The sequence below is a fragment of the Carcharodon carcharias genome, chromosome 14, assembly GCF_017639515.1.
Source record: "Carcharodon carcharias isolate sCarCar2 chromosome 14, sCarCar2.pri, whole genome shotgun sequence".
In the NCBI taxonomy this organism is placed as follows: Eukaryota; Metazoa; Chordata; class Chondrichthyes; order Lamniformes; family Lamnidae; genus Carcharodon; species Carcharodon carcharias.
Window position 1 is genome coordinate 39204735 of NC_054480.1, and position 24389 is coordinate 39229123.

The 24389-nt window shown below is 41.7% G+C and overlaps 1 protein-coding gene across 2 annotated transcripts; it reads right to left on the minus strand.

Annotated features, from left to right (window-relative positions):
• Positions 1–3057: 3057 nt before the first annotated feature.
• On the minus strand, positions 3058–4608 carry LOC121287118 (ammonium transporter Rh type C-like). 2 transcript variants are annotated; one of them, XM_041204680.1, is made up of 2 exons: positions 3562–4489; positions 3058–3441 (listed from the first exon to the last, which is right to left on the minus strand). In XM_041204680.1, the coding sequence occupies exons 1-2, from the start codon at positions 4423–4425 to the stop codon at positions 3178–3180; spliced, it is 1128 nt and encodes a 375-aa protein (XP_041060614.1). In that variant the 5' UTR covers positions 4426–4489; the 3' UTR covers positions 3058–3177. The 2 variants fall into 2 exon arrangements, with proteins under 2 accessions (XP_041060614.1, XP_041060613.1); XM_041204679.1 differs by having other exon boundaries at positions 3058–4608.
• Between the last annotated feature and the right edge of the window lie 19781 nt (positions 4609–24389).

Here is a 24389-nt window from a genome sequence, read left to right on the forward strand (position 1 = left end):
ATTATGGTATATTTTTTCTGAACAACAAAATTTAGTATATGTTTGGGCCTTGTAAGCAGTGTGAATTTGATTCTGTTCATATATAATACAGTCTATCAATTTTGACTTATAGAAAAACTATAAGGGCACTGTAATGCCATGGTGGTCTGATTAAACCAGAAACCCAAGATCATTACCACATTAGTTCCTGCATTTGGGCATCATGTTCATAAAGTGAATGCTAACAGCTCATATGAGATGGCATCTTAAGCAAGAGCGGAGGGAGATTTTGGTTTTGGCTAAAGTTATCAACAGTGAGTGCAGCAAAGAATGAGCAACCAAGAGATTTTAGTTCTATGTAACAAGTCTGATGGAGAGTAATGGGGTGAAGAGGCAAAAGAGAATGAAAGTTTGACACAGAAAAGTCAAAACAGAAAGGGAAGATTCCAGTTTTTTTTGGATTGGGATTAGAACAAGGAGGAGCCTGGAAGGGAACATATAAAAATGTTTGGGTAGAAGTCATCAGAAGAAAAAACTATTAAAAGAAAACAATAAAGCTCTAGTGATTAAAGGGTCCCTAACTGAAAGGATCCTGGTGCTGTGGAAAAGTTACAAAGTGGATTAATTAAGATGAGAAGATATAGTTATAAGGGGAGGCCTGAAAATCTAAGGCTAGATTGACTGGAACAGAAAAGGTTAAGTATTCAAAGTCTTGAAAATATTTGAGAGGAGAAATATTAAATAATTATTTGTGAGTCAGCAACAAGTTATGATAAGAAGTATAGAAGTTATAAAAATGTTTTTTGTGTAAAAGGTTATTAGAGTATTGAATGCATTACCGCCAATGAATAGTGACGCTAATCAATCCTGACATTCGAAAGGGCATTAAATAAACTTATGAAGAAGAGGAAAATTACAGAGTATAAAAGAAAGGAAATGGGATTAAATAGCTCCCATGTGAAGCTGGCACTACTTCAAATATTGGCACATGGGCATGGATGGAATGGTCTTCTTCAGTGCTGTAATATCTAAGTTTCTCTGACGCACTTACACCGCATGGTGTGACCTATACAGAACAGGAATGTCTCAGTTTCAATTCCTGATTTTGTTAATTTAACTGATCTCAGCAGGGGCAGTAGTGGGAGTGCTACAGTTGGGTTCAGTGTCCCTAAGCTAATAAGATGAAGAATTAGTCAAAGTTCTTGCTTCTGTTGCTATTGAATGATTCCTGATGGAAAAGTTGTTAGTGTAGATGATCCAAGAGGATATGATTGAGCTCAGTTATGATTATGTGAATAGCTGAGTAACATTCTCTCCAAGCATATAAAGCATGGTTAAGTGGGCAAGGAACTGGAGGGCCACTTTCTGCACCTTGGCATGAGCATTGCCTTCATGAGAAGAAAATGCAAGAAAAATAAATTAAGCTTGCTGATGTAGAATAACTGAAAATAATGGAACAAGTACAAAAGTGCAGGAATAAACTTAAAAATCCGCACCTGAAAAGGAAAAGTTAGGGAAAAGAACAGAGCTCACTACTGAAAAACTTTAAGAATTCAGAAGTCCTTAAAATTCTTAAAATTCATCCCTAAAATTGAAGAACATAGCAAATGAGGTATAGAGATTGGAATGGGTTATTGGTTGATGTGAGAACTGAAGGAAACAGAGCTGACTTGAATTGAAGCTAGTGAAGCAGAACAAAGAAGAATTGCTACACTGAAAGAAAACAGTGTTAAGTGAAGAAATAAAAGAAGGAAAGAATGAAAGGTCAGCCATAATCAGTAGGCAAATGAACTGACCTACACTTTAGACTTGTTTTGCTACAATTGTTGGTAACCTTCAGAGACGAAGTAAAGGTCACAAAAATAAGGGGCTGTAAGTTGAAGCTTCAGGACTTAAAGGTGAACAGAGGGCAATGAAAACGAGATTTTAAAAAAGCAGTAAAGGAAAGCTTGATCTTGCTGGTTCATTTGGCAAATGCAATGTAAACCTGACTTGTAAACTCAAGAAGGCATCAGTTTTGATTCCAAATGTGCTGTGTTAGCCAATATCACTGGGGTGTCATTGGGGTTTTATGCCTGGCCTCAGTTCCCATTGGCCAGGAAGGAAAATTGAGCATGGTTCCTGCTGCTTAGCTATTCAGTGTCTCCTTGCAGAAAATGTATTTTACTGGGCTGCGAGGGTGGGGGGTGTTTGGGGGTAGAAGAAATGGTGTGGGCTGAGTGCTCAATGAACTGAATGGTTTCTCTTCAAGATGATGACAGGATCTGACGTGAATGTGAGCTCCCCTCCCCATTCTGTTATATACCCTGTCAAAATTCATTATCTCAGCTTCCACATTAAGAATGGTTTAGTTGTGAAAAATTCTGGAGGATCCCATGAAACTGCACCATTTGGGAGAGAAATGGGGGGGAAGGGAGAAAACATTGGCAAAGAATTCGATATGACTTTAAAAAAATCTGAAACAGCATTAGTAAAGTAAAAAAAAACAATAGCTGGAAACATTGTACGGCAGGAAATTACTGAACACTCTTGATCATTGTGTTTGAACAACTTTATTTGAATTTCTTAAAAACTATTCATTACCTTAACCAGAGTAAATAAAATTCTTTTAATTTTATCTTGTCTAAAATTCTTCATTAAATTCTAGTGTGCAGTTTAAGAGCAATCAGTTACTGACTTATAAAAAGGAAAAATAGAAACTCACTCTTAAACAAGTACTGGCTGAATGGCTCATCTGTGTAGACTTGACCTGGCTGGCAGACAGAGACTGACATTAATGATTAGCATGTCACTGTATGTTAAAAGGCAGGTACCCCAGACTTGTGAATTTGTATCTCATTCGCCGAATGTTGTAGGTGGAAAAATACAGTAATCATTTTTAAACAAGTATGAGAAATATTTTCTGATTCACATTCCGAGTAATGTGTTATTGCAAAGCTCATAGAATATGCAGGAGTTGTGATTGATTTTTGGAGGGGTGGGCACATCCTGATTTTAGAAGTTAGGGCGTTGTGCGATCCTGAAACAGTAATTTTCAACTCAATTCAGGTTAAAGGCTTCTCTTTAATAAGTATATCTGTTAAAGTATTGGACAATTAGCATAAGGTATGCTAACTACAAGGTGTCTTTCCATAACAGGCACGTCCTGAAAACTGATGTAAGACACGATGTTCGGGCATACAAAAATGAAGTTAGAAATCAAACCGGAAGTTTAAGGCGCTGGTTATTGTTCGCGTTGTTTTTATTGGTAAATTCAAATTCTTCTTTCTCTTCTACCTCGGGTACTTCAAAGTAAAGGTCGTCATTGAAACAAAACTCGTCTTTCGGCTGTGCTAGAAAGGGTAGTTTTAGGATGAAGCCCGTGACGGTCCCTCCTAAAACAGCGATGCCCAGACAGACCCCAATAGCTGCCGCCTGGTATTGTGCCTGATCCCAGGCGCTCCGGCCCCCTCCAGCTTTCAGCTGCGGGAGCACCCGGACCAATTCGGCCAACTTTATATCCCCTTCCTTGGGAACTCTCTCCGGGAAGGTGTCATACAAGCCATGGCCATATCTCTCATCGGCTGTCAATAGAATAGTGGCAATTCCAGCAATTGCCCCTACAAAGCCGGGAATCCCGTGCAAGTTATTGATGCCGCACACGTCTTGGATTTTGAGTTTTTTAGCCAGGAAGGGAGTCAAGTATTTAAATCCCACCGTGCAGAGCACGGAGGCGATGCAGCCCAAGGCGAATGCCCCGGCTGGAGTGACCATCATGTCTGCTGCGGAGCCCACTGCCACCCCGCCTGCCAGAGCAGCATTCTGGATGTGGGCGATGTTAATCTTGCCCCGTTTGTCCAGGAGGCTGGATATGGCGAAGGTCGTGAGGGTACACGAGCTGAGTCCAATGTAGGTGTGGATCACAGCCCTGTGCTGGCCGTGTCCACTTGATGCGAAGACAGAGTTAAAACTTGGCCAGAAGACCCACAGCAACAAGGTGCCAAGCATGGCCAGCTTGTCCGAGTTATAGTCTGCCCCTTCGTCCTTGTGCCCATCTTTTAAACCGGGTCTGTACAGCACCGTAGTGACACTTAGGCCAAAATAACAAGCAAACAAGTGGATGGTTATAGACCCTCCGACGTCCTTGATTTTTAGAAGCTCCATAATAATCCACTCGGTTGCAGTGAATATTGGAACTTCCAGCAGAGACAGAATAAGGATCTGCACTGGGCTGGTTTTGCCGAGCACGGCTCCGAATGAGATCATGACAGTGGCGCAGGCTGTTTCAGCGGTGAGCAGGTTATAAACCCCGATGTGAATCCTGCCGTGGTGGAAATGGTAGAACCAGCCCTGCACTAGCAGAGCCCACTGAACGGAAAACACCGCTATCATAAAATTGAAGGCAATCCCTCCGTAACCGTACTTCTTTAGGAAGCCCATGAGGAGTCCAAAGCCCACAAAAATCATCACCTGGACGTCTTGAAAGACTGGGAAGATGGCATATAGTTGATTATGCTTATGATCTGTCTCATTGCTCTGGGCTGCAGCATCAGAATGTTCATCATAAGTCACAAAAAGAGCGATGAGCACGAGTAAAATCCCTTCAAGGAATATTACAAGAAAGGGCAGCCGGCAGCGAATGGCGGACATCTCCCCCCCCGAGGTACCACTTGAGGACTCCACGGACTATGCAGCGGTTTAGCTGCTTTGCACTGGACACTTCGTACCAGCTTCGCGTTGTCTTCCACTCCGAGCGCTAACTGGCTGGAAAGGGCACCTGAAACGGCACTTTTATATATTGAAAGGAGCACGTGACTCGAACTTTGAGCACTCATTGCACCCGCTTATCTTTTATTCGGTATGGAGTAGAAACAATCAATTATTTGCATTTGTGGTCAGGTCGTCTGGAAATTACTTTCTAAAGAGGGATCGAACACCAAATCTCGTGTTGTGTCTTGTGCTGTACTCTTGCTTTTAAAGACCCAAATTCACACAAAACGAATTGCACGATTATTTCTATTTAGTGACCTACCCGGGACAGGCTGGACCCGTTTCCCAACTGTGGTAGGTAGACCCGTGCCTGGGTACTCGGGTATGTTTGTGAAATTGCTACGTAGCTTCTCCGTTCTAGTTTGTGTCCTGCCGTTCCTTCTAGTCGGTTTTAGTCCATGGGATTTAAGCACCGGGATAAGTCGAAGTGCATGGTACAATGTGACAACTAAAGTTGACTATGGTAAAGTCCGAAGTGTCCGGAATTTGTCGCAGCTGATTACCTGGAGCGGTGCAGAAGTTTGTGAAATCGCACTGGTTTCCAATCACTTAATGCACACGAAAACTGACCTCGCGGCGTAAGGAAAATAAATGACTGGAGAGATTCCCAGAGGGAATGTGTGCAAGTCTGACTGGATATTCCTTGCAGATATTCTGACCTGATATAGAAGGCTGAGGTACCAACATACTAACATGGAGTAGGCCATTCGGCCCCTCGAGCCTGCTCGCCATTTAATAACATCATGGTTGATCTGATAGTAACTTCACATCTGCATCCTGCCTACCCACCCCCTGCTACCCCATAACCTATCACCCCTTTGCTTACCAAGTATCTATCCACCTCTGCCTTAAAAATATCCAGACTCTTCTTCCACCATCTTTTCAGGAAGAGAGTTCCAAAGAAACAACTCTGAGAGAAAAAAATTGCTTCATCTCCATTTTAAATGAGCCACCCCTTATTTTTATACAGTGAACACTTGTTCTAGATTCTCCCACAAGAGGAAACATCCTCTCCACATCCTCCCTGGCAAGACCCCTCAGGATTTTATATATTTCACTCAAGTCGCCTCTTACTCTTCTAAGCTCCAGTGGATTCAAGCCTAACCTGTCCAACCTCATAAGACAACCTGCCCATTCCAGGTATTAGTCTGGTAAACCTTCTCTAAACTGCTTCCAATGCAATTGCATCCTTCCTTAAATAAGGTGACCAATACTATATACAGTCCTCCAGATGTGGTCTCACTAGTGCCCTGTACAACTGAAGCATAACCTCCCTACTTTTGTATTCAATTTCCCTCGCAATAAATGATAACATTTTATTAGCTTTCCGAATTATTTGCTGTATCTGCATAATAGCCTTTTGCAATTCATGCACTAAGACACCCAGATCCCTCTGAATCTCAGAACTCTGCAATCTCTCACCATTTAGATAATATGCTTTTCTTTTATTTTTTCCTGCCAAGATGGACAATTTCACATTTTCCCACATTATACTCCATTTGCCAGATCTTTGCTCATTCACTTAACCTAAATATTTTTTGCAGCCTCTTTATATCCTCTTCACAACTTACTTTCCTATCTATCTTTGTGCCATCAGCAAATTTGGCAACCATTCCATCCATCCCTTCATCCAAATCATTTATATAAATTGTAAACAGTTGAAGTTGCAGCTCTGATCCTTATGACACACCACTCGTTACACCTTGCCAACTTGAAAAATGCCTATTTATGCCTACTCTCTGCTTCCCGTTGGCCAGCCAATCTTCTATCTATGCCAATATGTTACCCCATACCATGAGCTTTTATTTTCCGCAATAGCCTTTGATATGGCACTTAATCAAATGCCTTCTGGAAACTAAGTACAGTACATCCATCAGTTCCTCTTTATCCACAGCACAGGATACTTCCTCAAAGAACTTTTGGTTGGTCAAATATGATTTCCCTTTCACAAAAGCATGTTGACTCTGCCTTGAACTTATCCAAGTGCCGGGCTATAATGGTACTTGTGTTCCTGACATTAGCAGGACCTGACTTAATTGCTCACAGCTCTAGTGGTGCTGCATTGGTGAGAAACTTGGAGCAGAAGATCCTGATCAAGTCTCCTGATCCTCAGAGCGTCAGTGCGCAGAAATGAAAGGACTTGCACTGATGTAGCAGCTCTCATGAATTCAGGATTATTTTCAGGAAGCGCTTCAGGACCAATGAAGTATTTTTGAAATGTAGCCACAGTATGGGAGGAGGGTCTTGTGATGCAGTGGAAAACATCCTTGCCTCCAGGACTTGATGACTAAGGAAGGCACTTTCATAATATAGCCAAACAGGTTAATCCAAATATAATAGCATATACTGCAGATGCTGGAAATCTGAAATAAAAACAGAAAACACTGGAAAAACTCAGCAGGTCTGGCAGCATCTGTAGAGAGGGAAACAGAGTTAACATTTTGAGTCTGTTAGAGTCTCAAAACGTTAACTCTGTTTCACTCTCCACAGATGCTGTCAGACCTGTTGAGTTTTTTCCCAGCATTTTCTGTTTTTATTTCAGGTTAATCCTTATCATTCATTTCTGGCATAAGAGTGGGAGAGTCCGCTGGCCAACCAGCACCAATGAAAGGTAACAGCAAACTACTGTAGTACCTTGCTAAGCATAAGCATGGACCTCTCAGGGCATGATAGCTGAAGAGAGTGTCATAAGGTGGAATCATCCCAGAATTGCACAAAGTGCGGTAGCAGGCATGTAAAACAATATTTTACCCATTGGCTGCAATGGCAGATTTTCACATCATATTGTCCCCTTCCCGCCTGATTATTTATGCAGTCATGGGAAACATGCCATTTTGCTGGCCGGCGTCCTCCGATTTGGCCCACCACACCGTCACCTTGCCACTTCCTCATGCCAGATGCCATATTTGAACTGCAGTTGCATGCACAGCTTTCAACACTTGCAGCCCAGGACTGCTGCACAGAAGACATGGCCCCAAAAGACAAGAAGACAGCAGCCCACCATTTTTCTGATGCATCCCTAGAATGCCTTTTGGATGCCGAGGAGGGCCGCCATGATATCCTCTACCCCTGTTCTAGCCGCAGGAGGCCATCGGTGTCACCACTCCGACATGGGAGGTGGTGGCAATGGTGGTCAATGCCAATGATGCACAGAAGAGGTTTGCTATCCAATGAAGAAGGAGGATGAATGATCTCATCTGTGCCGCCAGGGTAAGGCAACCATCTCATCACTCTAAACTCACACATTCACTGGCATCCCGCTCACTACCAGCTCAAGGGACATCACCACCCATTCTCACACACACCCACACATTTCCATTTGGCCTCACCTCCTCTGGAGATTTCCTCCTCAGCCCTTACTATCTTGAGGCCAGTTGCACGGATTAACATGTGCCTCCCCCCCCCCCCCCCCCTCCCCAGTACTGCCCTAGCCCTGCAGCCTCTTCCCTGGCCTGAGGCCACTTTTCTCCCTTCTCCAAGCAAGCCCTAGTCCTGCAGCCATTGAAAAGCCACCTTACAGCTGGTCTGGTAGGTAGAGACCTGCCCGTGAGCCCTCATAAAAGTGATGTGATGCTGCCTGCGAAGACTGACACTGACGACCCTGAGAGCTGCCCAAAGCAAGGTAGGCAAACAAACCTCAAAGTCCCAAATAAAGTGCAGTTTGTATGGTGCACACCATTTATGTTCAGTTGTGAAACACGTCGGCACAATTGTGCTCAGATGATCCAATGCGGGCGGATGATTCTGGCAAAGAGGCACAATGATGAGATGCAAATGCATTAAAATTATGTTCCCGCTGTTGAATTGCGGGAAAAGCGGCCAACCATTGACAGGTGCACTGGACTATTGCAAACCTGTTTCACAATGGCGTGAAATCGACTTTTGGCCTTCCCACGATATTGTCCATCATTCCACCTAGCATGCTCGCCACCGATAGTAGTGGACGATTCCGTCCATTGTGTCAGGAAACTTGGGAGCTAATTAGTGGGAATGTTTCTTATTAGCTCTGTAGAACGGCAAGATTTGCAACAGCGACAAGTTTCAGGAATCTTGCTGTCCCAGCAGTTTTGCCAACTTCATTCATCAGTACAAAGTAGATCAGTCCTGAGTACAAAGTCAACCTGCTGAGTATCTTAAGTAAAGAGAGCTTACTACTGGTACTAAGCAAACATGTGCTTTTAATCTACCTCTACTAAGTATTGCCTTTTTTGATCACTGGCCTAAACACTGGTCTGACATATGTTCCTAACATTGACTGCTGTGGTTTTAGTATTACTTGATTTTTAGTCCATGGGTCACTCAGTACAAGGTGCTGTTATTAGTAAACCCATAACCACCTTTCCCGAACTTTGCATTCTCTGAGATAGTCATGTGTGCCATTTCAGTCGCGGGGTTCCACAAATTCTGCAACCTTTGTTCTTGGTGTAAAGGTGTTGACTGTTTATTGGGGTATAGCAGCAAAGACTTATTCACAGCTATGATCACCTCCAGAATTCCCCATCGCAGCCCTCTCCTCCTTCACATTCACTTCATACTGCTCAGCGATTCATTTCAACGGGTCAGTTTCTATATATACAGGGTACTGACAACATCAAGCTGTCTCACTCCTTCACTCTTCTAGACCCCACAATCATTTCTATCCCATTAGGCTGTATGTTTGACATTAAGACATGGATGAGACAGAAATTCCTCCAACTGAAGACCAGGAAGTTTGCAGCTTCAGTCCCAATCCAAAACTCTCCTCCCTGCCATTAACTTTATCCTGCTCCCTAAGTGCTTTCTCAGGTGAGCCAGACTACTGACAGCTTCACTATTCTTTTGACTAAGCTATCAGTTTCAAAGCCCACAAGTTAATTTTCCAATTGCACACTTCTGTTGCAAAACCATAGGAACAGGAGTACATATCAGGCAATTGTGCTTGGCATCAGCAGTTTTACAGCTATTAACTTTAATGGGCTGATATTGTTCCTGGTAGGTAAAACTCCATGCTAGGAGCAAATATCTGAAAAAAATACCCTTTATAAACTACATCATCAAAACTATTTGTTTTTAGCTTTTCAGCATCACCTGGCTCTGCCCTTACTTAATTCTAACTGCTGTCAAAATTCTTACCCACAACTTGCTTCAGCTCCAGACATAATTGCTCCTCATCAGCCTTCTGATCCCCACCTTCCACAATTTTCAACTTATCCAAAAGCCAGTAGCCCGCATTTTGAACTAAATTCTGCTTGCTGATTACCTCTACCCTCGCTAACTTGCACTGGCTTTTGTCATCCAAAATCCTGAATATAAAATCCTCTCCAGGATTAAGACTAGCTTTTCCCCCTAATCTTCCTGCTCTTATTGAATTTCAATTTGGCTCAGTTGGTGGCATTCTTGCTGGTGAATTAGAAAGCTGTGGGTTCAAGACTCACTTCAGGCTATAAACAGATGAACTAAGATAATGTGTAGTGCAGTACTGAGGAAGTGTTGCATTGTAGGAGAGGCTGCTGCTTAGAAAGATGTGGGACCTTTCTGTGCACAAACTGGCCACTTCCTTTGGCTGCAGAACAACAGTGATTGCACTTCTAAAGTAATTCATCAACTTTGAAGGGCATTTTAGCAAGCTGACATTGTGATAAGATATTACATAAATGCAATTTTATTATTTTACTGGTAGTAACTGAGTCTTCAGCTATCTGCCAACAGCAGTGAGGTGAATGATCAATCAGTGTGTTTTTTGATAATGATGGTTGAGGGGAAAATGGTAACCAGGGTAAGGGCAGAAACCTTTTTCCAAATAATGGAATGGCATCTTTCATCTCTATGGTGCGTTAATATCTCTTCCAAACAACAGCACCCCTTACAATGCAGTAGTCCCTTAGTATTGCAATTATGTGCTACTTTCTACAATTCCCTCTTTAAACTTTTCCACTTGTTTGTTTCCCTGCCTGCCTTTAAAAGCATGCTGAAAACTCACCTCTTTGACCAAGCCTTTGGTTATCACTTAGGCCTCCCCTAAAGGTTGTTTTCTGTTCCTCTCTTTCTCTCCTATGTGTCTCAGGATGTACTTCTGCATATTATTGCAAAAATGGTTCTCCACTTCCTCGCCCATTGACATGTACACTTCCAGCAGAACTCATTAGATAGTGATCAAGATTGAAGAGCCTGGTTATTTCTCCTTCCCTAAACCAAGAGAGCAAAGGATTATTGTAACAGCCTACTGTGGTCCAGGTTCCACTAATCTAGTTCAGATGAGGTATCAAACCTGAGTCACTGATGGCAGTTCCATACTGGATAATTCACCAAGTCATGGAAAGAGGAAGAATTAATCCCTCAATGAGCTGACTGCTGTTCTTAATTAAGAAATGCTGGAAATTATTGCTCTAACTCCAGACTAGGCATCAAAAGAATTACTCCTGGGCCTTGAGTGGGAAATATCACAAGTGAGCTGATTTGGTTTAAACCTGATTGCTGATGAACCTATTGTACATGGTTCTAACTGAGATTATGGAAGAATTGTCATAGTTTCCTTTAGCTTCAATAGAATTGACAATAAGAATGCTAAAGTTTAAAGGGGACTTTATTCCCTTATTTATTCAAAGAATGAATATTGTAAATGTGCCACAAGAGGGATGAAATATGGATCTCTACTCTGTATTTCATCCCCTCCTTGGTCACTGCGTCATGCTGGACTAAACTGCTCATCTTATTATATGAGCTGGAGCTAAGCATCCAAGCTATATCCTCTCTATCACTAAGACTTATTACCTCTGTAATATCACGTCTCCATCCCTGCCTCAATCCATCTGCTGCTGAAACCCTCATTCAAAGTCTTGTTATCTTCAGAATCAAATATTCCAGTGTTGTCCTGGTAGTATCCCCCCCACTCCCTTATCCATCATCCACAAATTGAAGATCATACAAAACTCATATATCCTAACACTTGTCAAATCCCATTCACCCAACAGCCTGTTCTTGCTTACTTACATTGGTTCCAGGTTGACTAATAGCTTGATTTTAAAATTCTCAAAACTGAGTTCAAATTGGTCCCTAGCCTCATCCCTCCCTATCTCTTCAGTCTCCTCCAACCAATGTTCCTGCTAAGATGTACAGGTGCGCAGCCATGCAGCAGCCTGGAAGATATGATGCAGGCCTTGTTCCATGATAAATAATGGGCGTGCAGGGCTGCACAATTAATTTAAAGGATCCATTCATTGAAAAAACTGTCCCCATATAATAATAACATTATAAAGGAAACATTACCTATAGCTCGCCGAGAATTCTGTTCCTTCAAACTGGCTTCATGTGCAGCCTCCACTTCCTATGTCCCACTACTAGCAGCCGTTACTTCAATCTAAAATGCCCCAGCTTCTGGAATTCCCTCCCTAAACCTCTCTGCCTCTCCTCCTATTAGGACACTCCATAAAGCCTACCTCTTCACCTAATACTGCTTTCTTCCTTGGCTTGAAGTTCCTTTCTGTCTGATTACACTCCTGTGAAGCACCCTGCACCATTTTACTATGTTAAAGGCACTATATAAATGCAAGTTGTTGCTGTTGTATTGACTGTATCTATTTGAGTTAGTGTAAACTTTCACACACATTTATTCACAGATATACACTTAAGTATCAGAAGGTAGTGGCATCCCTGCACATGCTGTCATTATCCAGATGTGACAGATTACATACACATGGTATGCTTTTGATATTGAAGTGAATTCTTTGAGAGCAAAACTGCAGTAGATTGGGCAAATTTTCAGGTCACTTATAAGAGTCAGAATTATCCTAAATTACCTTCACTGTATAATCATTGGGTAATTATTTGCTCTAATTCACATGTAGGTTGTTTGGAAACATCTACTCTGCATGTCAACAGATCCATTTGGGCTTGCAATTCGTAAAGTAACTTGCCAAGTAGTCATTTTTTTCATCATTGAACAATAATGACCTTTGAGACCAAAGACTGCTTTGGTTCAATGGATGTGTTCAGATGGTTTAGATGATTAAACATTGACTAGGAATTCAATTGTTGAAAAGGAAAGCTTCATGGTTGATAACAGAAATAACTTCAAATACTTGCAAGGTTGAGAACTTTTGGATCAACAGAAATAAAAAGAATCCATGAACACAGAAGGTAATTGCAGAATTCTGGGATACACTGAAGTCACTGCTGGTTGTCTTGCTGTATTTCCATATTTTCAATAGTTTACCTCTTGTAGCTGTTATGTTAATTGAGTAAATGTTAAAGGAATCCAACAAGTTAAAATTATACAGTATATTTCTTACTTGTATTAAGAAAGCAATAGTGTTATATGCTAAGACACATTACCTTAGAAAGATGGGTGATTATTATTTTCTCTTTAAGGTATATGGTTAGACTCAAGGACAAACATCAATAAAATACCAAATAGCAAATATGGTAAATAAGGTATTTTCCAATTAAGTGAATAATCAATTATTCACTTTGTATTCATTTCCCAGAAATAAACAATAAAATATAAGTATATCAGTTGCAGAAGACTTGTTCACTTGTAATGGAAAAATTAAGTGAATACCATTTAATTTAGTTTGATGTACTTTTACTTGATGCAGTTTTGTATCTTGTGTAAATAGCATGTCTGGCAAGACTCAAATCCCAAACCCTTACAGGTGGTGCTTAGTTCCAGCTTTTTCCATTTTTATTTAAATTATTTCAGCTGTCATAGCGAAGACACCTGTGTGTATTTTGACTTTTAAATAAGGGGAAGCTGTAATCTGGATATATCTTAAATTTCAGATTTATACTTAATTATTTAGTTAATGGAGAATGCAGCATTTGCTATTAAATTTCCTCGGGTAAACTGAACCCCTGCAATGGGCAATTTTTCCACTACCCCGACAATCGTCTCACTTGTTTTCAACCTACTTTTTAAATTTACCTTACACAATGGAATATGTTTAGTATCTCCTTGAATTCCCTTTATTAATACTCTTTACTATCTTTGCCTGCTCCATATGGATAGACTTTCCATTCACTTATAAAATCTTTAAATATTTCTGTAACCTGCCCTTCAGAACTCCATTCCTGCTCTACCTGTACACAAACCAGTGTTTTTTCTTGCCTCTGGATCTTCAAACCCACAGTACTCTTATTTCCAGAACTTTTCTGAGCTCTAATTACTGCAATAGGTTTTCCCTGTAACCTCCAACATGTTGACTTTGTGTGCCCAACCTTATTACAATGGAAACATTTAAGTCTTCAAATGTCACTTCTACCGTCTGCACCTTCCTTTCTGGCCTGAGGAGAAATGACCTGAGAATTCCCAGCTGTACCTTCTCTTCCCTGGCTACCTGCCTTCCTTTCACCTTCCCAATTTCTATCCTTCTCAGATTTAAAAGGGTGACAGAAGATAGGTTTTGATCTTTGGATCAACTCATAATCATCAGCTATCCCTGCTGCTTGCCTAGCTGTTTTAATCCCCTGTTCTTCCACATGGGTTCTAACTACCAAGGGAAGTAAATCTTTAAATTCTTCCAAAAGAATTACTTCTCTAAGAGCTGCATATGTTGTCTCTACCTTTAATGCCCATATCCAATGGTCAAAATTACTTTGTTTTACTCTCTCAAGCTCAATATAAGTCTGTCTAGGCTGTTTCCTTACATTCCGAAATTTCTGCCTGTATGCCTCAGGAACCAACTCATATGCACTCAGAATAGCCTTTTTTACTGCATCATAATTCACAGGTACTTCTTTTGACAGTGATGCATATAACTCATGAGCTCTACCTATCAACCTAGACTCTAAAAGCAATGTCCAGATTTCTTGTGGCCATTTCATTTGCTTAGCTATTTTCTCAAACGAAATAAAGAATGCCTCTACATCCCTTTCCACAAACTTCAGAAGAGCCTGTACAAATTTAAACATCTCTCCACTGGGTTTTGGGTTGAAGGTGGTTGTTTCACCATCAGAATCTTCCTCAGCATCTGAGATCTCTTTTTTTAAGGTCCAACCTTTTAAGCCAGTATTCTTTCTCTTTCTTTCTCTCTTTCCTCCATTGCTAACTTCTCCATTTCCAATTCCCTTTCCTGTCTTGCCTGCATTTCTGCTTGCACCCTTTGAAATGCTTGTTCTCTTTCTTTTCCTTTTGCCTATAATTAAAGTTTTTTTCATTTGCAACTGAATCTTAGCTAATTCAAGTGACTCACCCTTTGGAGAACATGGTCCCTTTAGTATCCATTCCAATTTCAAATGTTACTCTATTACTTCAGTTATGTCTGCTTTCTTCACCCTGCGGTTAATCCTAACTGCAACCTATCCACCAATTCTGTTAACTGAGCCTTGATTACTTTTTGTTATCCAATCAGGGTTACATCTTTTACTCCTAGAAAAGTCTTAGCAATTGCTAAAGCCATGTGCACAGTCTAACCACTTTAAAATCCCTCAACACCAACTCCTGAGTTCAATGTTCTTCTCGCACTCATAGCCTTGAGATTCACAAATTCCAAGCCAATCGAGGAATTTTTTTAAAATTTGGCAAAGTGCCCCCAACTTTGATATGATGTGGCAGGTGGTAATTGCTGGGCTGACCAAATCCCAAAGGGAAATTTGGCTAAGCTATCACAACAATTTGCAATTTATATTTTATTATGAGAAGGTATGTGCGCTGAAGTCAGAATTAAAGATTTTACTACCACATTTGGAGATTTTAAATATTAGATTAAAATATTTATTAAGAAAAGAAATCTTAAACACACAAGATTACAGTTACACAGTTACATTTAGTCTTATAACATTTCCCAAAAGATTTCTACTTAGCTAGACTCACAAATAAACACCCTTTTCCAGGCAACAGTCCAAACAGACTCTTAATCTATAAAACAAACAGGAATAATACCATAAGGCATCCACTGCTGCTATTGGGGAGGTATTTCACAGGCTTCCCTCTCGCTTTTCACAGGTCTATGGGCCAGATAGAAAGGCCTGGTGGGTTGGATAGTGGCCCACGGGCTGTGTGTTGGAGAAGCCTGTATATTAGTATTTCTCTTAACAAGTTGTCAACTTTTTTATATAGGTTCAAGTGTAGAAAGGAAGCAATGGAATAAATTGTGCTATGTGACATTGGCCCACAAATGCATTAATAAAAACTTCCTCTGCTGATTATGTTAACAAAGGATTAACCTATTTTTTCAATAAATGAGCAACTTTGATAAAACGGTTGACCATAATTTTTGTTTTTTATTCGTTCATGGGATGTGGGTGTCACTGGCAAGGCCAGCAAATTTTACCCATCCCTAAATGCCTTTAAAAAGGTGAGGTGCCTGCCTTCCTGAATGGCTGGAGTCCTTGTAGTATAGACAGAGAAATACTAATATACAGGCTTGTCCAACACACAGCCCACCTTTCAAGATCTCACATGGCCACTCACCTCATACAGCTTTCAATCTTCCTTAAATATATATTCTCCCCTTCATCTTTAAACCCATTGTTCTCACACCCCTTTGAAACTCAAATTCTTCCAAATATAAGATCTTTCAAGTTTCCATCTTGTCTTTGCTTTTGAGTTAAGAAAAATATGATATCCCCACTACTTGTGAACTCTTGCAAGATGCAAACATTTTCCATGTCACCTTCTAATTCCCCTTTGAAATTCAAACAACCTCTCAACTTACCTACAAATGTAAATGTTAACTCTTACTTATTTATTTGTACCCCATCTTAGCTCGACCATTTCCGCTTCAAAATGCCTGCTTCTACATCTATCCCTTTGATGATTTAAACCTTGCAGTCTGACTGTCTTCAATCTAATTAAATTAGTCACACAAGCACACACACACGTAACCTACACAGAGCTCCACTTCACAATATCCCACTGTAATAGTAGGAAAAATGAAATTCTCTTTGCCCTAAAAATACTGTGGGTGTGTCACATAACACAAGTTTATTCCATTGCTTCCTTTCTACACTTGAACCTATATAAAAAAATTAACAACTTGTAAAGAGAAATACTAATATACAGGCTTGTCCAACAAGCAGCCCACGGGCCACTATCCAACCTGCCAGGCCTTTCAATCAGTCCACGGACCCTTTGCTCAAAATATCAGTAAGTGAATTTGAAAATTCTTCGAGGGACTGCTCCTCCAATCACAGGCCATTTCTCTCCCGTGTTTTCTGTTGCTAGAATCGCTAGCAAGCCAAGCAGCAGCAATGTGGGAGAGAACCAGTCTCTGATTGGAAGAGCAGTTTTCTTCAGCCTAAGGCCTGAAAATATGGCATGACAGCAGCAGTGAGTCTGCTGGGAGGGGGCAAGAGTCAAAGTGGCTGCCGGGTGGGTTGAAGTGCTGCTGGGTTGGGGGGGTAAGAAGCAGCTGCAAGGAGGGAGGAAAATGGCTGCTGAATGGGGGGAAACGGCTGCTGGGTGGGAGGAAAGTGGCTGTGAGGCCGGGGGAAAGTGGTTGCCGGGTGAGGGGAGAGTGGCTGCTGGGCTCGGGGGAGGGAAAGAGTGGCTACTGGGCAGGGGGAGAGTGGCTGCTGAGTGGGGGAAAGTGGCTGCTGAGCAGGGACAGAGTGGCTGCCTGATGGGGGGAAGAGAGTGTCTACCGGGCGGGGGGAGGAGAGCGACTACTGGGCCGGAGGTGGTGGAGGGAGAGGTTGGCTGCTGGTGGTGGGCAGAAGAGACTGGCTGCTGTTGGGGAGGGGAGAGAAGAGACTGGCTGTTGGTGGTGGGCAGAAGAGACTGGCTGCTGGTGGGGGGGAGAAAAGATACTGGCTGTTGGTGGTGGGCAGAAGAGACTGGCTGTTGGCGGGGTGGGTGAATAGAGACTGGCTGTTGGTGCGGAGAGAAAAAACTTGCTGTTGGTGTGAGTGAGAGAGCGTGTGTTTGTGTGTGTGTGCATGAGAGACAGAATATGTGTGAGTGAGAGTGTGTGTGTGAATGAGGCTGTGTGTGTAAGCAAGAGAGTGTGTTTGTATGAGCGAGCGAGTGTGTGTGTGTCTGTCTGTCTGTGAGAGAGAGAGAGTGTGTGTGTGTGAGCGATAGTGTGTCTGTATGTGTATATGCGTGAGTGAGAAAATGCATGTGTGTGTGTGTGTGTGTGAACGAGCGTGTGAACGAAAGGGTGTGCATGTGTGAGCGAAAGAGCGTGTGAGCAAGACAGTGTGTGTGTGTAACCAAGAGTGTGCCCAGTCTCAACGTTTGCACTCACCCTCACACACCAACACACTCACACCAACTCACACCGGGTATGGGTGGGGGTAGAAACATAGAAAATAGGAGCAGGAGTAGGTCATTTGGCCCTTCGAGTCTGCTCTGCCATTCAATATGATCATAGATGACCATACTCCCACTCTCTCCCCATACCCCTTGACGCCTTTAGAGTCTAGAAATCTACCTATTTCCAGGGTGAGTGGATAAGTAAAAGCAAAATACTGCGGATGCTGGAAATCTGAAACAAAAACAGAAAATATTGGAAAAACTCAGCAGGTCGAACAGCATCAGTGGAAAGAAAAACAGAGTTAATGTTTTGAGCCTGTATGACCCTTCTTCAGGGCTGAAGAGAAGTGGAAATGTGATGAAATTCATAGTATAAATTTCTATTTATAGATTTATCTATTTATATGTTCTATTTATATAAATTTATGATATAAATTTATAGTATAAATATGGTATAAATAGTATAAATTTCATCATATTTCCACTTCTCTTCAGCTCTGAAGAAGGGTCATACTGACTCGAAACGTTAACTCTGTTTCTCTCTCCACAGATGCTGCTAGACCTGCTGAGTTCTTCCAGTAGTTTCTGTTTTTGTGTGTGAGTGAATACGTACCCTGAGACTGAGTGTGCTGGAAAAAACACAATGTGACCCTCTCACACTCTAATGGTCATCTTTATTAATTACTCATTATTTTAAATGATCAATTTATTGCTTTGGCATTGCTTTGTTTTTGCTTAGCAAGTTGTTTCTTTTCTTCATATCATAACATTTTATTGAAATTCATATTTAATGTTGCGCCAAACCTTATCTTTTTGAAATTTTCTCATCGGCCCCTTGAGTGAGAAAAAAATTGAAATGTGGCCCCTCACATGAAAAGGTTGGACAAGCCTGCTAACATAGATCTAAAATTATTCAGTGGGAGAAAATTTAGCTCAATGTATATTAGCTTTAAATGAATAATTTACATTATGAATCTTACTAGGCTGTCATCCACATCTACCATCTAATCTCTATTTGTAAACTGACTAATATAAAGTCCAGCACTTTTCAAGAAACCTGCCAGGGTTTCCTCATTGTCTGGGCTAAAGACAGGAAGTGCTGTAAATACTCAGCAGGCCAGGTAGCATCTGTGAAGAGAGAAACAGTGTCAAAGTTTCAGGTTGTTGACCTTTCATCAGAGTTGGCATCTCAGCCACACTACAATGAAGGCCTATATAAGTGCTGATTTAAAAAAAACTGAAGGACTTAATGAACCACTTCAATGGGACCATTCTGTATCACTTAGCTGCTGGTAGGGAAGCAGGCACCTGTATATGTTCCTAAAAACAGCTCCAGTTGAAGGTGGGAAGCATAGCACTGATATTGCAAATCAGTGCCCTGATTCAATAACTAGGGAGATGTCCTTCTATAACTTGGGAGATGTCATGTGTATGCCTGACTTTAGCAGAAGAGGCTGCTGACAGCTATTTCTTTCAGAAATCTTTGCTTTTCATAAACCTTTGATCATAATCACGGCTATCCCTCAGGGAGTGTCCAAAAGTTGGTGCTTCCATCATCTTTGAGCACTGCACCATTTGTAGTGAGAAACGGTGTGCCTTTTGGGCATTGTATATTCTGTGGGAGGCCCCTCCTCCAGTGAGGAGGAGCAGAGGAGAAGGGGGAGGAGGAGGCCAGCTGTCCAGGGACAGGAGCAAATGAGGTGCAGGAAGGTGGGCAAGCTGCTGAGGAGTAAGGGCTGTGGAGGGGAGGCAACAGCAGGCACACAGAGGTGGGCAAAGCCCATACCCTGCCTATTGCCTTTACAGGGTGCGAATGTCATACGTTCAGGAGTGATAGTGTCCCCACAGGCTTCGCTTTCATGAGAGACTGTCACATCCCTATGTAAGATGCTTGTGCCTGCGATCGCTTCCAATTGTGTGGGTGGCCACCTGATGCCTTGGCATTATAAGTGACAGTTGCCTTGGCTTCTTCGCCACCAGGTCATTTCGGGTCACTTGTGGAGACCTGAATGGGATCACCCAGTCTGCAAGACATCACTATGTAAATGTATTCACAGGTGCAAAGTTTAGGTGTGCACATCGATATACTTCTTTCACTACAGACAGCAGCAGTCAATTGGAAAGAGCATTAGGCTTTGCAGCCTCGGCTGGTTTTTCATGGGCACAAGGGGTCATTGATTGCACCCATGTAGCCATCAGGCACCAGCGGGGCAGCCAGGGGCTTTTATAAACTGCAAGGGATACCACTCTCTAAATTTGCAGTTCATAGGTGACCACAATCAGCAAATCATGCAGGTGTGTGCAAAGTACTTGGGAAGCAGCCACGGCTATATATCATCAGACACCCCAAGGTGCCAGGGATGTTTCTGGGCCCGGACATTGGATGGATGGAGACAAAAGTTACACCCTGAAGGAGTGGCTGATGACTTCAGTTCAAAGTGCTGTGATGGAAGCTGAGTGGGAAAAAGGGACAGGCTGTTGGTGGGGGAGAGAAAAGAGACTGGCTGGGTCCTTTCCAGGTCACAGCTATCATGTGTTGAAGAGTATCTGAGTTCCAAGAATCTTTGGGCTGAATTTTACGTACCTCGGTGGTGAGCAGGAGTCCATTCTGGAAGTCGGTGGATCACTGATTCCCATGCCCTCTCCCTTTAAAAATGATGAATGATACATGTAGCGGCCAATTAATAGCAGCCTGGCAGGGAGCCAGTCAACAACATCGTGCAGGCAGCACGACCAATTGGCTAACGAAAGCGGGAAGTCCGGAGACAGAAGATGCAGGCTGTGACACGGAAGGAGATCACAGCCACTCATTTAAAGTGACCCCTGGCACAGGACTGTGGCAGCTGCACCAAGAAACATTGTTTGGGTGCATCAGAACTTTTGTGTTGGAGATTATGAATTTAGTTACAACCATTGCAGTAGGTAAGTGATTATTTATAAACGTGTATGACTGTTCTTATGGCTGGGAAGCATTCAGGACCTTTGCCAGGGAAGAAGAATCGCCGGAATGCAGCTGAGCTGTTACCCTGATAAATATAATGAAGTGATTATGGAGAGATTGATCATCAGGCTGTTAATTCTGTTTGTCTCTTCACAGATGGCTGAGAGAATGGGGCCAGGAGATGGGAAAGGCAAAAGATGAAGGATTAGTGATGACTCCCTGCAAACCTTCCTCCAGGCTTTAATTGATCGGTTGGAGGTCCTCTTGCCTGCTGACAGGAATCGCTGATTCCCACCCCATCTCCCTTTGAAAATGGTGAATGATACATGTAGCGGCCAATTAATAGCAGCCTATTCTAGCATCTGCAGTTTTTTGCTTTTTTTCTTCTTAAGCATGTCCTGTTGGCCTCTAGGACTGCAGTTAGTGCTGCTGAAGAGCAGCATTATGAAACGTTGACTTATCCTGTGCTTCAGCTTAGGGCTGAGTGTGTGGTGGACCATTACACACTCCATTAAAGCTGCCACATAATTCATTAACATCTGATATGAGGGAATAGCTTTCCCAAAGTTGCGGCATACGACGGCAGTGGATTCTGTTGTGACACCATTTTCAGCTGCATACTCTGAGAAAGTGTTAGTGAATATCCATAGCAGGGTTCATGGGATCTGAGCCTGCCTTATTTTCAGTCAACCAACTCTGTGCTAGGGAACAGCGGGATCCTTTTCCATTTCTAGTCCTCTTATGCCTTGTGAATCAACGGTGCAATATTCACTGTCAACAGTCTCCGAGTCGGTCCATGATGAAGGAGGTTAAACTGACAGAAGGTGAAGGAGTGCCAGATGTTACTGGAGTGAGATGGTTCGTCAACTACAAAGAAAGATATTGGAGAGGAAATAAACCCTGAGGTGGTTAAAAGCCAGATGAATGAAACTATAATAACTACAGGAAAACTAATTATGCTAAAGGAGAACAAAATATGGAACCTGAGGAAACTGGTGAAAGATATAGCAGAGGCCTTAGAAATTATGGGCTGAGTTTTCCCACAGGCTTTGGTACTCTGATGTTGGGACCAAACTGTGATCTTTAGCCCACACTTGCTGGCAGTGGGACGGGAACAAGGGTGTTCCAAGCAAACAGGCCCTTCTGATCAGAGGGGCAAATCCTTCCAAATGACTCATTGGGGCCACAAGAGATGCCTCTCCTTCATGCAGCCATCACTTTACACTGTGGAGTCCCTGGCTCCGATAGCCCCTTGACTGATGCAGGGAGGCTGCTTCAATGGAGTTGGTGGCCTCCCCATGTGACAGTGGGCTGTTTGCCACTGGTAAAATGCCAGTGGGCCATCTAAATCACCCTTAATTGGGCCTTAAATATGGTAAATTGATGCCTGTTGAATGGAGGCAGGCAACTCATCTGGATCACTGCATTCCACTGAGAAAATTGCCCAGTAGTAGGAATGCCACCCTGGGATCAGGAAAATATTTCAAAACCCTTTTGAGAGTGGATTAATGCCAGTGGAACTTGAGAATGGCTGTAATACCCTCTAATAAAAAAGGGAGACTGCTATCTTAAGTAATTAAACTAAGGTCCACTTAGTTTAGCATCTGTGGCTAGGGAAAATATTGTAATCTTTAAAATGACTAAATATCTAGATGAAAAGAACATAATTACAAGCAGCCAATATAGATTTCACAAAGGAAAACTGTGCTTCACAAACCTGATAAGAGTTCTTTGATGAGGTGACAGAGATGGTGGATGGGAAAATGTGATCTACACGGCCTTTCAGATATTTTTGACAAGGTACTAAATAGGATACAATCAAAGAAGTTTAGGGGGTACAAAATTAAGAGTAGAAAATTGGAATAAAATTGCTCAGAAGGGAAGAAACAGTAAGAGTTAAGGCCAGTTTCACAGAGTGAAAGTTAGTAGTGTCCCACAGGGTTCTGTTGAAGACCACCATATGTCAATGATTTGGATATAGAAGGGATGTTGCAGCAATAATGAGTGTAGTGTAAAGGCTCACTCCAATGCTTCTGATGTCAAGAAATACAAATTAAAAGGAAAACTCAAAAAAAAATGATGCTATTTTCATTATACAGGAAAGATCATAGTATGATTTGATGGAGATGCCTTAATTACAAAGAGGCTGAATCTCCTATCTCAGTTCTTATGACCAATATTGAATGTAAGAGCACATAAGGAGGCCGCTCAGTCCATCAAGCCTGCACTGGCTTTTTGATACAACTATCTAATTGATTCCATTTCTTGAGACCATTTTTCCTCAAATATTTATCCCTTTTAAAAACTATTACAGACTTTGTTTTCCCCCACTGTTTCAGACAGTACCTTCCATATGCTAAAAATCCTCCACTTAAAAAAAATCTTCTAATCACTCTTTATTGTCTTAATAATAAAGTTATATTTGTACATGAAAGGCCATCACAATCTGGAACGTTAACTGTTTCTCTCCACAGGTGCTGTCTGACCTGCTGAGTATTTCCAGCATTTTCTGCTTTTATTTCAAACATTCCAGCATCTGCAGTATTTCGCTGTTGTGTTAAATTTATGCCCTCTAGTTACTGAATCACTGATAAATTGCAATAGTTTTTCCTACTTACATTTCCAATGTTTCTCATAATTTTGAACACTTATGTTATAGCTCTTTTTAACTTGTTGTTCTAGTGAAAAGATCATTATTTATAGTCCCTCATTATAACTAAAGCCTCACTTCTCTGCTATCATCTTAATAAATCTCTTATATACCCTCTCAATGCCCTTTACATCTCTCCCAAAGTGGAATACCCAAAACTGGACACAACATTCTAATTACAGTCAAGCCAAAAATATAACATATTTGATTTAGCATTACCTCTTTGCTTTCACACCTTGTCCTCTATGAAATATAAAATTGAGTATCCCTTTTTTTTAGTTTATTTCCTTGTCCTATCACTGACAAAGATTTGTGCATTTGAAGCTAAGTTTGTCTGCTCTTTTACTCTGTATCAGGTAAACAAACATCATCTGTATGGACTTGTCAAGAGCTTGGTTTGAGGGCTTTTAATGAGTTTTGTGGGAGACACCAAACTGCCCAAAGAAAGAGTCAAAATCAAATTAGCAGACACTAAACAAAATAGTAAACTTAACAAGGTGCAAACTGCTCTGTTGAATTGTATGCAGCCACAGTAAATTGTATTATCATTAACAGCAGATTGATGGCAAACACTACACAGAATAGCAGATTTAACAAAGTACAAAATGTTTTGCTTAATTTACTGTAGCTAAATCATTTACAATTGTGTCAATTGTTGATTCATTAAAATTGATTTACTGAAATAGACCTACCAGTGATTGGAGACTTGACAAGGTTAATCGATTTAACTGCAAATGAACGTTTTTAATAACTAATTTAAAACTGAATAACAGTGAAAATACAATGAGGTTCTCCTGGTCTCTCAACACAAGTTTAGTGGACATCCTGGAAATATAGCATAAACAAGATTATTCTAGCCATATCTCTTGGGGTTCCACCAATCTCTGGCAGAAGAACCC

What these genes read in the sequence shown, in the direction of transcription:
- LOC121287118 (XM_041204679.1), bottom strand. Translation starts at nt 4,608, where the DNA reads ATGTCCGCCATTCGCTGCCGGCTGCCCTTTCTTGTAATATTCCTTGAA.